Below are 12,513 nucleotides of genomic sequence, written 5' to 3'. Positions count from 1 at the left end.
TCTTCCTCGTGCGCTCCCGTAGCTAGCTCGCGATCAGCGCCTTCAGCTGCTTGCGCTCCGCGCACCACCTGGGAATTTTTTTCTTGCTAACCTGCTCTGCTGCTGGTTTCGCTTCTCTTACCGGTTTAGCTGAGCATTTAGATGTCTTTTGGACTCCGTATTGTCGATTTTCCGTGTGGCTTGGTTGTGATTGTTGTTAAAAATAGTTCTTAGATTTGGTTGTGCACAGAGGCAAGGTGGTTCCTCCACCTATATCTCCATCTTGGTGGAAGTCGAATTTGTTACCTTTTTAGTGTTTATAGTTTTGATATTCTTTTTCTTAAATAAGTACCTTTAACATTTCATGTAGTAATGGCTTGGTAATGATGAACTCCTTTAGCTTTACCTTGTCTGGGAAACACTATCTGCCCTTCCATTCTAAATGATAGCTTTGCTGGAAAGAGTAATCTATCTTATATGTTTTTGCTTTTTATCAATTTGACTACTTCTTGCCCTTCCCTTCTAGTCTGCAAAGTTGCTTTTGAGAAATTAGCTAGAGTCTTTGTAGGTAACTCCTTTGTAGGTAACACTCTGCTTTTCTCTTGCTGCTTTTAAGATTCTCTCTTTATCTTTAACCTTTGGCATTTTATTATGATGTGTCTTGGTCTTCTTTGGATCCAACTTGTTTGGGACTCTCTGTGCTTCCTGGACTTGTATGTCTATTTCCTTTGCCAAATCAGGGAAGTTTTCTTTCATTATTTTTTCAAATAAGTTTTCAATTTCTTGCTCTTGCTATTCTCCTTCTGGTACCCCTATGGTTTAGATGTTGGCATATTTGGAAATATCCCAGAGTCTTCTTATACTGTCGGGTTTTTTTTTTTTTTTGAATTCTTGTTTTGGCTTTATGTTCTGGTTGAATGTTTATTTCTTTATTGTGTTCCAAATCATTAATTTGAATTCTGGTTCCTTCCCTTCCTTCCCTGGAGATTTGTATTTCACTTACTGTATGTCACCTTCATTTTTTCCTTTATGTTTTTGCTGTACTCAGTGAGTTCTTTGAGTATCTTGGTCACCAGTGTTTTGAACTCTGCATCTAATAGGTTGGATATTTCTGTTTGGTTTAGTTCTTTTTTGGGGGTTTTGTTCTGTTTTTTAATTTGAGCCATAGTTCTTTGTATCCTCAATTTGGCAGCCTCCTTGTGTTTGTTGCCATGTATTAGGTAGAGCTGCTTTGACTACCTATAAATAGCACCTGTAAATGTGTGGGACAGAATTTAAATAACAAAGTAAAACTAATTCCTAAATTGCCAAGGTGGGGCAACCCACTTTACCTCTTTGTGGCTCTGTGTGGGGAGAGGGCTCAGAGATGGGACTGTGCCACTGCCTGGCTTCTGGAGGTTTGCCTAGCACTTGCCCCATTTGCAGTCACTTCACCCACTCCCAATATGTGACTGGCTCTTTTTCAGCTGTTTCCCTGGTGTTGAATCCCACAGTGGGTGGGTTTGCATACATTTAAGACTACATGGGCCTTTAAAGTGAAGTTTCTTAAAAATCTGGCAGTTTCATCTGCTGCCCTAACCCCAAGTGGTTTTTTACAGATAGAAAGTTATAGGGATTTATCTTCCCAGAGCTGGACCCCTGTGCTGTGCTGTCTGGTGTTGGGCTGGGATTACTTGCTCCCCGGGTATCCCTCCTGATTTTCATCTAGCACATGTAGTTGCCCATGCCCAGATCGCCACCCACCACTGCTGCTGCCACATCTCTATGCCACACTGTGTCTCCTTGCCTCTTTGCCTCATTTCTGCATCTCTGCCTCTCCTACCTGTCTAGATGATTGTGGCTTCTTTAAATCCTCAGTTGTTGCACTTCAATACAGTTTGATGTTCTGACAGTTGTGGGTGTTATTTGTCTTGAGATACAGTTGTAATTCTTTTTGCGGTTGCATGAGGAGGTGAAGTGTGTCTACCTATACCTCCCATCTTGACCGGAAGTCCAGGAAGTATAATTTCTGTGTGCACCAGCTTTAGTGACTTTGAAGCTTTACTAGTTAAGCAAGACTATCAGCGCTGAGATGTCATCCTGGTTCAGAAGGCTGGGATTTTTTCCCTGACCCCTTTTTTAGGGGAATTGGCTATTGCTTCTCTTTTGTTCTCTGATTTAATTCATATTTATTTTCTTTTCTTTAGTTATTACTTGTGTATTGAGGCCATATTTATGGATTCACTAAATAGTTTCATGCTGTCTTTAGTACTTTGTTGCTCTTTGTAGAAACCTGTTTTGTAGGTTTCTTTTTCTTGTCCCTGTTACTTTGATTAAACAATAAATTGCTTTTTATTCCACAATTCCAACTTTAAGATTATTTGATAGTATTTCAACTGAAGTAGAATTTTCACACAATTTTGAGAGGTATGAAGAAGAGTCCCTTTGTGTTGACCGAAATACCCTTTTCTTTTGACAGCCACAGTTTGAACATAAATGGCTGTCAGGATTAAACAATTTTGCTAGAGATTTGTCAATTGATAAAAATTGTCCAGAGACACAATGAAATGTGGTACTGACTTAGTTCCCAGGGAGGAATGTGAGAAAGAAAATAGACTTTAAGAATTAGCCAACCACTTGGAAAAGATAATGTATGACCTCTGAGATCTTTCTGCTTCTAAGATATTGGTTATCCTAATCATGAGCATCCACAGCACTGGGTAGAGTGGCTTATTATAGCACTTAATATTATCTGTCATAAGCTTGTTTATAGTCTCACTACCACTCGAGGCTGTGAGTGTTTCTGGGCAGTAACTGGGCCTTATTCACGTTAGAGATTTAATTTCCTGGAGCATAGTAAATGTTTAGTAAGTGTTTGTTGATTGAATCAACTAGAGTTGATTTGATTTTGGGTTCTCTGTATTGATTAAAGTTAGGATTTATATTAGTTTAAATAAAACTTTGTTTAAACTCAGACAATGAGTAAAGAAACACATTGAAAATCTGTAGTCAAAAGAACTGTATGACACACAAAAATTATAAGGCATATTCACCTCATAGGAATTATAATTTAATGGTTGGTATACACCTAGGTATCAAGAAAAGTTTTAAAAAATAAAAGCAGCTGCTGAAGTCTTCTCTGAGTTGAAGTTAAACATAAATTTGTAGCTTGTTTTGTAGCAGTGCTTGCTGTACTGAGACCATGAGTAGAGAAAGCTGATGGTGGAGATGCTTCAGGGATGTGGGCCAATCATTGGCCAGGGAGAGAGTGAGGTGGGATAGCTGGGCTGCGCGGGAACCCTAGAAAGGATTGGGGCTTCGTGGTCGGTAGTGGAATTAGAGGAGTTTTAATAAAGGAACAGAGTTCTGAGGACACACTCACTTGGGATTTTAGTAGGTCCTGTCAATCATCTCAAGCATTTGAAAGAACTGTTTTAAAGTAGTATGAATAAGGCCTCCTTTGGACATGGGTTTTCAACGTGTTAGACATTCTTAACTTAATGAAATTCTGGTGTTATGAGCAAAAATAGAATTTTATCTCTTTTGACCATTTTAATAAAATTATATCTGTCTTCATTTAGTAATTTTCAGGTTGGTAGCACCCACAGAAGGATCACTAGAATGGGACATTGTTGAAATTAAGCGCCTCCTTGATCACCAGGATAATATTCTCTCATTGGCTAATGTCAATGGTAAGTTCATTGTGTACATGTTTATATTATGTAAAATTTTGTGCTTATTAATATAACCTGTTATGAGCTTCAGTCTTGTTCTAGGATTTTTAGAATTATCATAAAAATAATGCTTTTGACTAGTAGAGATTGGCAATCCCTTACATGTGAAATTCAAGCCAGTAGAAGTGATCAAGTTTCACAGATTGCTAGGGTAAGATTTAGGCACAAGGAGAATAGAGTGAGGCAGAGAGAAAAGGTGAAGGAGAGCTTCATTATCTCAGGCTCTGTGGATGATTGTTACAGGCTGTAAATACTAATGCTTGGCAGCATTTTGGCAAATGGTTCTGGCTACTTCCTCTTTTGTAGACCACAGTGTATTATTATATAGCAAGTTATAGACTTACAGTTGGATGAGCAGGACTTAAGGGAGTTGTTTTATGATTGAGGACTGTCAGAAAATAATACCAACTAAGGTAAAGGCCTACAGAAAATGAGTCATATCTGCCTTTCCTCGTGTTTGTGAGTCTTGAGTTGCCACATCCTATTTGGCTTCATTATGATTTTAATGAGTATGTACTGTGAGCTGAATCTGACATCAGAGGGCAAGAGAGAGTCCCAGTCCATAAATTCTGGTATTTACATAGTTCACTTTCAAATAAATTGACATCTTATACCATCAGAGTTCTGGGTGATGTGTATTCCAAGGTCAGATGAGAGGCCTCCTGGGTGGCTTTACTTTGAGAATGTGAAGGAGACCACAAGAGGGTCCTATAAGGATGACATGAATATGGTATAGTGGAGGACTGGACGGCCCTTGTGACCTGAGGCCTGGGTTGGCTCTTTTTGAGCAATACTTTGCATAAACATGAGGCAAAGGGAAAGGGGCCAAGACAGCACCAAGTGTAGTCTCCATTTGTTGCCATTCATTCACATTTTCAGGTACGTCAGTGAAAGTGTTTCTCTCACTTCCAAAATCCTCCTTCCTAATAGCCATCTTCTTGTACAACTCAGCTGCAAGTCTTTCTAAGGACCAGATTTATCTATGGTGACAGAAGTTACAGTGTTGGGAACACTCCTTTCTTTCTGGGAACTCTTTTTCCTTTAGCCGTATGGGGTGGCACAGAAGGCAAGCTTTTATTTGGAAGACCTCTGGCACTGAGCCATAAGCTCCAAGGCCCCAGAGCTGCTAAGAAAAGCACAGCTGAGTTCTGGCCCATTACACCTGTCTTGCCTGGTTGTCTCGTTTTAGTGGTGAAACATTGGTACTATTGACCCAACATAATTCCTTAATAAAAATAAGGGGGTATCACTGAAGTAGCCTTAACTTTATGGCAGTTCTTTTGCTGTGTGGTATTTAGAAAAGTTTATAACAGTTTAACCAAGAAAGCTCTCTTCAAGTATTTCTTTGCCAGTTTCTTAAGGGGAGGAAAATAGAAAACTAAAGCAAAAAATTAATGAAAACTACAGAAGAGCCCTGATACTTTCTACTTTATAAGTTCCATGACTGCAGAATTACATTCCAGATAATGAGGATATTTAGGAATCATATGTGGACAAGTAGTCTGGTGAAGTTTGAACATAATATTGTAACAGTCTGATCTCGTACATTGACATGTCTGCCTTGCTGCAGATTTTGGCCCCTCTGAAATGATTATGTCGTATAGTTCTCAGCTCCACTCTGAGTCCTACTTCTTTATCCCACTGATTCCAATGAAATATGTAGTTACAGGGTTTGTAACTCACAGGGAAATACATTTTCAGTGAAGTGGCCTCAGGGAAACCTTAGAATGGTAGACAAAATTCCCACAAATGTGAATAATGAATACCAGGTTTTCCAAAGAGATTTGAATGCCTGGGCAGAAGGTTTTCTAAGACAGACATACAAGATAACCTTGTCTTTTCTAGCAAAAGGCTATAGGTGCTTCATTCTTTATTTTACTCCTTTTCTTGTTTTGTGCTGACAACATGGTATGGTAATCACAGAGTATTGGTCCTTGTGAGAGATGGGTAGACAGATGCCAGGTGAGATTTTCATACTAAGTAACTTTTGCAAGTCCATCCCCATATAATACATCATTGAGGTTGTTTGGTGTGAAACATTTTGAATGATTTGTTTGGGAATATTAATGATTTACATAGTGATAAACTGCATTGACTTAGATGAATGCCAGTAATTTTGTTTTTATTGAAAAATCTCAGCTGGGCACAAATACTTTTTTCTGTTGCATAGATGAATCACAAACACGTAGAATATTAAGTCAGAGCAGGCAACTTTGTGGTCTCAGTAGGTTACATTAACTGTGTTAGGAAACATACAGTGTTAGAGGGAAGAAGAAAGAAGGAAGAGCTCTTACCCTTTGTGACAGCATGGATGGAACTGGAAAGCATTATGCTAAGTGAAATTAGCCAGGCAATGAGGGACAAATACCATATGATTTCACTTAAAAGTGGAACCTAATCAACAAAACAAGCAAGTGAGCAAAACAGAACCAGAGACATGGAAATAAAGACCAAACTGACACTAACCAGAGGGGAGGTGGAAGGGGACAGTGGGGGTAATAGGGAGAAGGGTTTGCAGGAACAACTGTAAAGGACACATGGACAGAACCAAGGCAGGTTGGGATTGGGGAGGGAGGTTTGGGATGGCTGGGGTGGCAGGGGGAGTGGTGTGGGGACAATGCAGACAACTGTACTTGAACAACAATAAAATTTTAAAAATTAAAAAAATAACAAAATCTTCACTGCTTAATTTCTCTAGTTCTTTTGTAGTTTGACTGAAACCGGAAAGAAGAGGGAAAGGGATGAAAAGAAGGTCCTGTAAAGATTAGTTTTCCCTTAACTTCTCCACTATTAGTAAAATTAAAAGCCTATTTCTCTCCACAGATGAGAAATGAACTTAGAGAAAATTATATAGAGTCCATTAATAAACTATAGAACTTGGAACCAAGACAAAATAATGTTTACATATATGATTGCTGGTAATTTTTTATTTCTAAGAGATTATTCATCTAGACATTAGACACTTATGTCCTGCTGGTTTATTTGATAAATGGAATAATTAAATCATAATTACTCAGAGTATTCCTAAATTACTAGTAACTAGATATTTTAATACTGTTAATATGGAATAATACCAGGTCTCAAAATAATGCCAGTACTCAAAAGATAACATTTGATGTCTTTTCAAAATGTCTAAACATTGGTTATTTACTTGATTTTAACAATTATTCTCTTTTAATGCATGACAAATCCAAACTAGAAAAAGGTTAAATGAATTTCTAGAGACCACAAGGCTAGTCATAGGCAGAGCCAAAATTAGAACTTGGCTTTCTAGACTCATGCTGCATTGTTCTATTCTACCTTACCCTAAATATATAAAAACTAAAATAAATTACATTTCTTCATGATAATTTTTGGTCTCAGCAGTTGAACATTTTCTATTTAAATATATAATTTGTGAAGTGTCTTTGTTGGCCCGCTCATTTTATTTTCTTTAAAGGGTTTAAAAACTTGTTATTGTGTAAGTAGTACATAGTCATAGTAGAAAAATAAGAAAATAGTGAGAAACATAAAATAATGTAAAAATTAAAATTCTCCCATCCTACAGTGTTAAGCACTGGTCCATATATTGGGTTGGCCAAAAAGTTCATTGTGTTTTTCTGTAAGCTGGCTGTACTAGTGCTTACTTGTCTCTAACTGCATTCAAAACAGTTGTGTTACATTGTATTGTGACAGCTGTCATATCACCATGCATTTTAAAAAAACTTAACCAAAAAATTGGCGAATTTTTGTGTAGCCATTTTAATATTGAAGATGGAAGAAAATATGCAACATTTTTGGCATATGATGCTTTGTTATTTCAAGAAAGGTAAAAACGCATCTGAAATGCAAAAACAAGATTTGTGCAGTCTATAGGGTATGTGCTGTGACAGATTGAATGTGTCAAAAATGGTTTGTGAAGTTTCATGCTGGAGATTTCTCGCTGGATGATGCTCCATGGTCAGGTAGACCAGTTGAAGTTGATAGCAATCAAATCAAGACACTAATTGAGAACAATCAATGTTATACCATATGGGAGAGAGCTGACATACTCAGAATATCCAAATCAATAAAGTTATTGGTGAAAATGAAAAATATGTCTTTTATTTTACTGAAAAAAACACCCCAGTTTTTGGCCAGCCTAATACTTCTAGGTGTTTTTCTGGGCATATGTATGTGTGTATATATGTGTGTATATATGTGTGTATATATGTATTCATGTATGTGGTTTGCTGCTTTGTAATAGTATGTCATGAGTATATTTCCATATCATTGTAAACATACTTTATAACTTAATTTTCAGTTACAGTATTACTGTTTCATTTTGTGGATGTCTTATTTATTGGACCCCAGTTGAATGTTTAGGTTATCTTCAGATTTTTAATATTATGTGTAACAACCTGGTTAAAAGACATCTTTTCCATATACTTCCCTCTGGATAAATTCCTAGAAGTGGACTTGTTGAATCAGTGGGTTTACATTATTTTTTAAGGTTTTGATGCAGAACTCCAAATCTGAAGTGATTATACCCCTTTATGTTAGGACATTAGACCAACATTTGGGTGTCTTTTCCTATTTTATAATCTTTCCCAATTTGGGTGTCTTTTCCTATTTTATAATCGTTCCCAATTTGCAGATCAATAAACAGTATCTCATTGCTTTTAGGTTTTTAAGAATTATTATTTAGGGAGTTGAACATCTTTTCACATGTTTACTGACCATTTGTATTTATTGTTTTGCCTGTTCAAGTCTTTTGCCCATATTTTCTGCTGCAGTAATTATTTTGTTCTAAATGATTTTCAAGAACTTCTTATGTATCAAAAATATAATAACCCTATTTTGACATCTAAGTTGCAAATTTTTCCCATCTTTTTCTTATTTAGATATATGACTTATATTTTTTTTGCTAAGCATGTGCTTACTCAGATACCTGAACCCAGTCCCCACCCTGCCTCCTTTAGGGCCCTTCGGTACCCCATATTCATAATAAAGCACTCAGCTTTATGTACTTCAATCTTTTAAGTGTCTTTACTGTTTTAATTTCTGAAACCTATTTTGGTAGGAAATAATAGACAAATATACATATGGCTTTGCCCCAAATTCTTGGCACAAAGCTCCTAAAAACCCTTGTAATTTTCTAAGTGAAAAAGCCCAAGGAGCATCTTTTCTAATATTTGTTCTAATATTTCCTGACATTGGGTACTAAATCTCTTGGAATTTCCTGGTGACGGCAGTGTCTTTTGTTCTAATGAGGCCATTCTTTCTTTCTGGGTTCCTGGATGGGCCTAGTTACCAGAAAGAGCAAACCATGATTAGAAGCTTGGAATGTTCAGCCCTATCCCCCATTTTCCAGAGAGGGTAGAGGGGCTGGAAATAGAGTTAATCGATCATGCCTACATGGTGAAGCCTCCATAGAAATCCCAACAGTATGGGATTTGGAGAGGTTCCAAGTTGCCGAACACGTGGAGGTGCTTGGAGAGGGCATGGAAGCTCCACAGCCCTTCCCATATACCTTATTCTGTGCATCTTCTCCATCTGGATGCGCAGCTGTATCCTTCATCGTAGCGGTCCCCAGCCTTTTTGGCACCAGGGACCAGTTTTGTGGAAGACAATTTTTATATAGACCCAGGGCACCAGGGAGGGTTTTGGGAGGAACCATCCAAGTGCGTTACATTCAAGCTCCCCTCCTCCTGTGCAGCCCATTTCTTAACAGGCGGGGACCTGTACCAGTCTGCTGCTCAGAGGTTGAGGACCCCTGCTTTATCAAATTTTTTATAATACACTGGTAAACATTAAGTAAGGTATTTTCCTGAGTTCTGTGAGCTGCTTTAGCAAATTAATTGAACCCAAGGAGTGGCCGTGAGAACATTTAATTTGTAGCTGATCAGTCAGAAGCATAGGTAACAACTTGGACTTGCTGTTGGCACCTGAAGTTGGGAGGGGGCAGTCTTGTGGGACTGGACCCTTAACCTGTGATATCCAATGCTGTCCCTAGGTAGATAGTGTTAGAACTGAGTTAAATTGTAGGTCACCTAGCTGTTGTCACAGTACTGCTTGGAGTGGGAAAAACCCACACATCTGGTGTCAAAAGTGTTGTGGGTGTGGTAGTAACATGAGAGTAAAGGAGACACACAGGGCAAGTGTAGGTTTTCTAAACAGTATATGAGTCCGGGAATGGGTCTTTTATTTTTATTCCCCTAATGCTTAATATTCCAGCATGAGCTGTTTTTCTTTGTTCACTAATCGAAATGCAATCATTATCTAAAGTAAACTTGAATCTGTTTCTGGTCTTCCTGTTCTGTTATATTAATCTTTCTGTTTGGCTCATGTGTGTACCTCACTGTTCTTATTATTATGGTTTTATAGAGCATTATTATGTAGGTAGTCCATTCATTTTGACCTGTAGGTAAAATGATCAATAATAAGACGTATATGAACTCTGCCTAGATTTGAGTGTTGTGACTGGCTCCCATGTTGGGGAGCTGATCATCTGGGACATCCTGGACTGGACCATGCAGGCCTACGAACGCAACTTCTGGAACCCGTCTCCACAGCTGGACAGCCAGCAAGAAATAAAACTCTGTCAAAAGCCAAATGACATTTCTATTAATCATTTCACTTGGGATGAAGAGGTAAAAAAAAAAAAAAAAAAGTTGAGGAAATATCTATAAATTTGCCTTTTTAAGTAAACCCGGTTTCTAATTTTTTAAATTTAATCTCATGATGGATATAGAAAGGTATCATTCCCCATGTTCAAGTTGTGCTTTCAAATGTTTTGATAATTTTCAAACATTGTACAACTGCATTTTAAAAAAACATTTTAGTCTTAGCTCTTGTTCTTAAGACAAGGAAGTGATTAAATGACCATAGATTTAAAGCTCTATTGAAATTCTGGACTGGATTAAATAACCCATAGAATTTCAGGGTAATGCTTTAAATTGTTTTTAGAAGCACTTTGGGAAAGAATCCTTTTGAAGAATCTGGTGCAGCTCCTAAAGAGGTAAAGGAAATAAAGAAATCGAGAGTTGCCTTTTTTTTCCTTTTTGTGTATTAGCTCCAGGGGCAAGATGATTGTGTGAGAATTACTGATTTCAGTCTTTTAGGCCTTGGCAGTGATGCTCTTGAAGTACTTGATTAATACCAATGGATTAATGAATCCTGCTCAGAAAATGTATTTAAAGGGGAGTTACTTTTCTAAACATAATAAGAAATGTTTTAAGAGTTGTAACCTTTGAGGAGAGGAGTTGGGGGACACTTTTATGTCACTTTATTTCATGCCTATACTGTTTACATTTTCTAATCATACACATGTTATTTTTATTAACATTTCATAAATAATGGTCTGGATGGGAAGAGTACTGTATTTTTTAAAATTCTCTTTGTCCCTCTCTTTAAAAACCATACATAGGATAAGACTACGATATAGAATACTAATATACCTAAAGATGAAGTTTATATCCCAATTTGTTTTGAAAAAAATTAAATATGTATGATAAAAACAATAGGGTTTCAGAAAAGATGCAAACTAGATTTCAGTAAGTTGTAGTCCTAAAAATTATATATTCTTAATTTTCTATTTAAAATTTATTTTCTCACTTTTTAAAAAAATGGTGTTTAAAAAGTTTTTTCATTTTGCATTTTTTAATCTTAAAATTTTTGATGCTTATTAACTACTATAAGTGCTTGATAAAAACACTCAATTTTTCTTCTCATAAGGGGTTCTTTCTTTCTATGGGGGGCATTAATTATTGATTACAGGTGATTGATAGAGTGAGTCTATTGATTCATTGCAGCCTAAAAGATCATTAGTTCCTTACATGTGTATATAATTGTTTTTGCAACCTGGGATAAATCACTTAAACTGTGCCCAGATTTCCTGGTCTGCAAAACTAGTTTCTGTGGTCTCTTTGCATTGAATGCTTACCAGTAGGGCTCTAGAGTTTAGCAATTCATTTGCTAGCTAAGTTGGCTAGCTATTCATTAATGCCCTGGCACTGATTCTCAGCTTGCATTGCTAAGTGCAGAGTGCCAGTTCTGAGATTCAAAGGAGATCATCCCAGATTCAGACTCTGGTAGCCTTGGGGTCATGCTTTGGTTCAGATTCTGCAGGTCTCAGTTGGGTTTGTAGCCTTTGAGGCTGCATGAGAAGGGTTCTAACAACAGAGGCAATCTGTAGAAATTTTTGAAAGGTCTGGGAAGGCAGCCAGTAGGTGTTTCCCTCCTTCTCTCCCACCCTTCCCTCTAAAAAATAAAAAAATAAAAGTAAAATAAAATGGAAAGATCTGCCTCACTGGGGTCCTAATGAGTAAGAATGAATGGTTCTAAGACAAGTGCTACCAAAAGTCCAGTGACTTGCAAAATGATTTCAGAACCTAGGGGGTGTGGTATGAGGAAAGAGCAAGGGACTGGAGTGACATGACTTTGAGAACTCCCTGTCTTAATTTTCTGTGTGACTTTAATCTTTCAGTTGTAAACTTGCTCACCTGGAAAATGCTAATAATACTTGCTTTTCCTATCTTAATGAGATGTGATGCTGAAGTAAGATATATATGAGGGAAGACCCAACAGAATTTGGAATTTATTAATAAAAATTGTATTCTTACATGTTTAAACTTCATTCATCTTCAAAGTACTCTTCATTTGATGTATATCTATGGAGACTTTTTTCCCCCCTGCTCAGAACAGTTTTTGAAATCGTTGATTTTGATGCCTTTTAAGTGCTGCTTCTGTTTTTTGTTTCAACTCTTTCACAGGGGCAAAACATTTCCCTTTGAGGACTTTTTTCATCAGGGAAACAAACAAAAAAATGTCGCTCAGGGCAACATCGGGTGAATAGGTAGGG

The 12,513-nt window shown here is 37.2% G+C and overlaps 1 protein-coding gene across 2 annotated transcripts in view; it reads left to right on the top strand.

Annotated features, from left to right (window-relative positions):
• The window catches only part of WDR41 (WD repeat domain 41), a 63,909-nt gene that overhangs the window by 42,607 nt on the left and 8,789 nt on the right, over positions 1-12,513 (top strand). For both annotated transcript variants that reach the window (XR_005082275.2, XM_037143705.2), the window contains exons 8-9: positions 3,540-3,650; positions 10,119-10,303. Coding sequence is in view for 1 of the 2 variants with exons in the window: in XM_037143705.2 (XP_036999600.1) it covers positions 3,540-3,650; positions 10,119-10,303 (296 nt within the window). In the remaining variant the exon portion in view is untranslated. The remainder of the gene's footprint in view (positions 1-3,539; positions 3,651-10,118; positions 10,304-12,513) is intronic.

The sequence above is a fragment of the Artibeus jamaicensis genome, unplaced genomic scaffold (assembly GCF_021234435.1).
Source record: "Artibeus jamaicensis isolate MK-2021 breed Jamaican fruit bat unplaced genomic scaffold, CSHL_Jam_final contig_373, whole genome shotgun sequence".
NCBI classification, from domain to species: domain Eukaryota; kingdom Metazoa; phylum Chordata; class Mammalia; order Chiroptera; family Phyllostomidae; genus Artibeus; species Artibeus jamaicensis.
The sequence above is the reverse complement of the archived record's forward strand: the minus strand, read 5'-3'. Positions and strand labels throughout refer to the sequence as shown.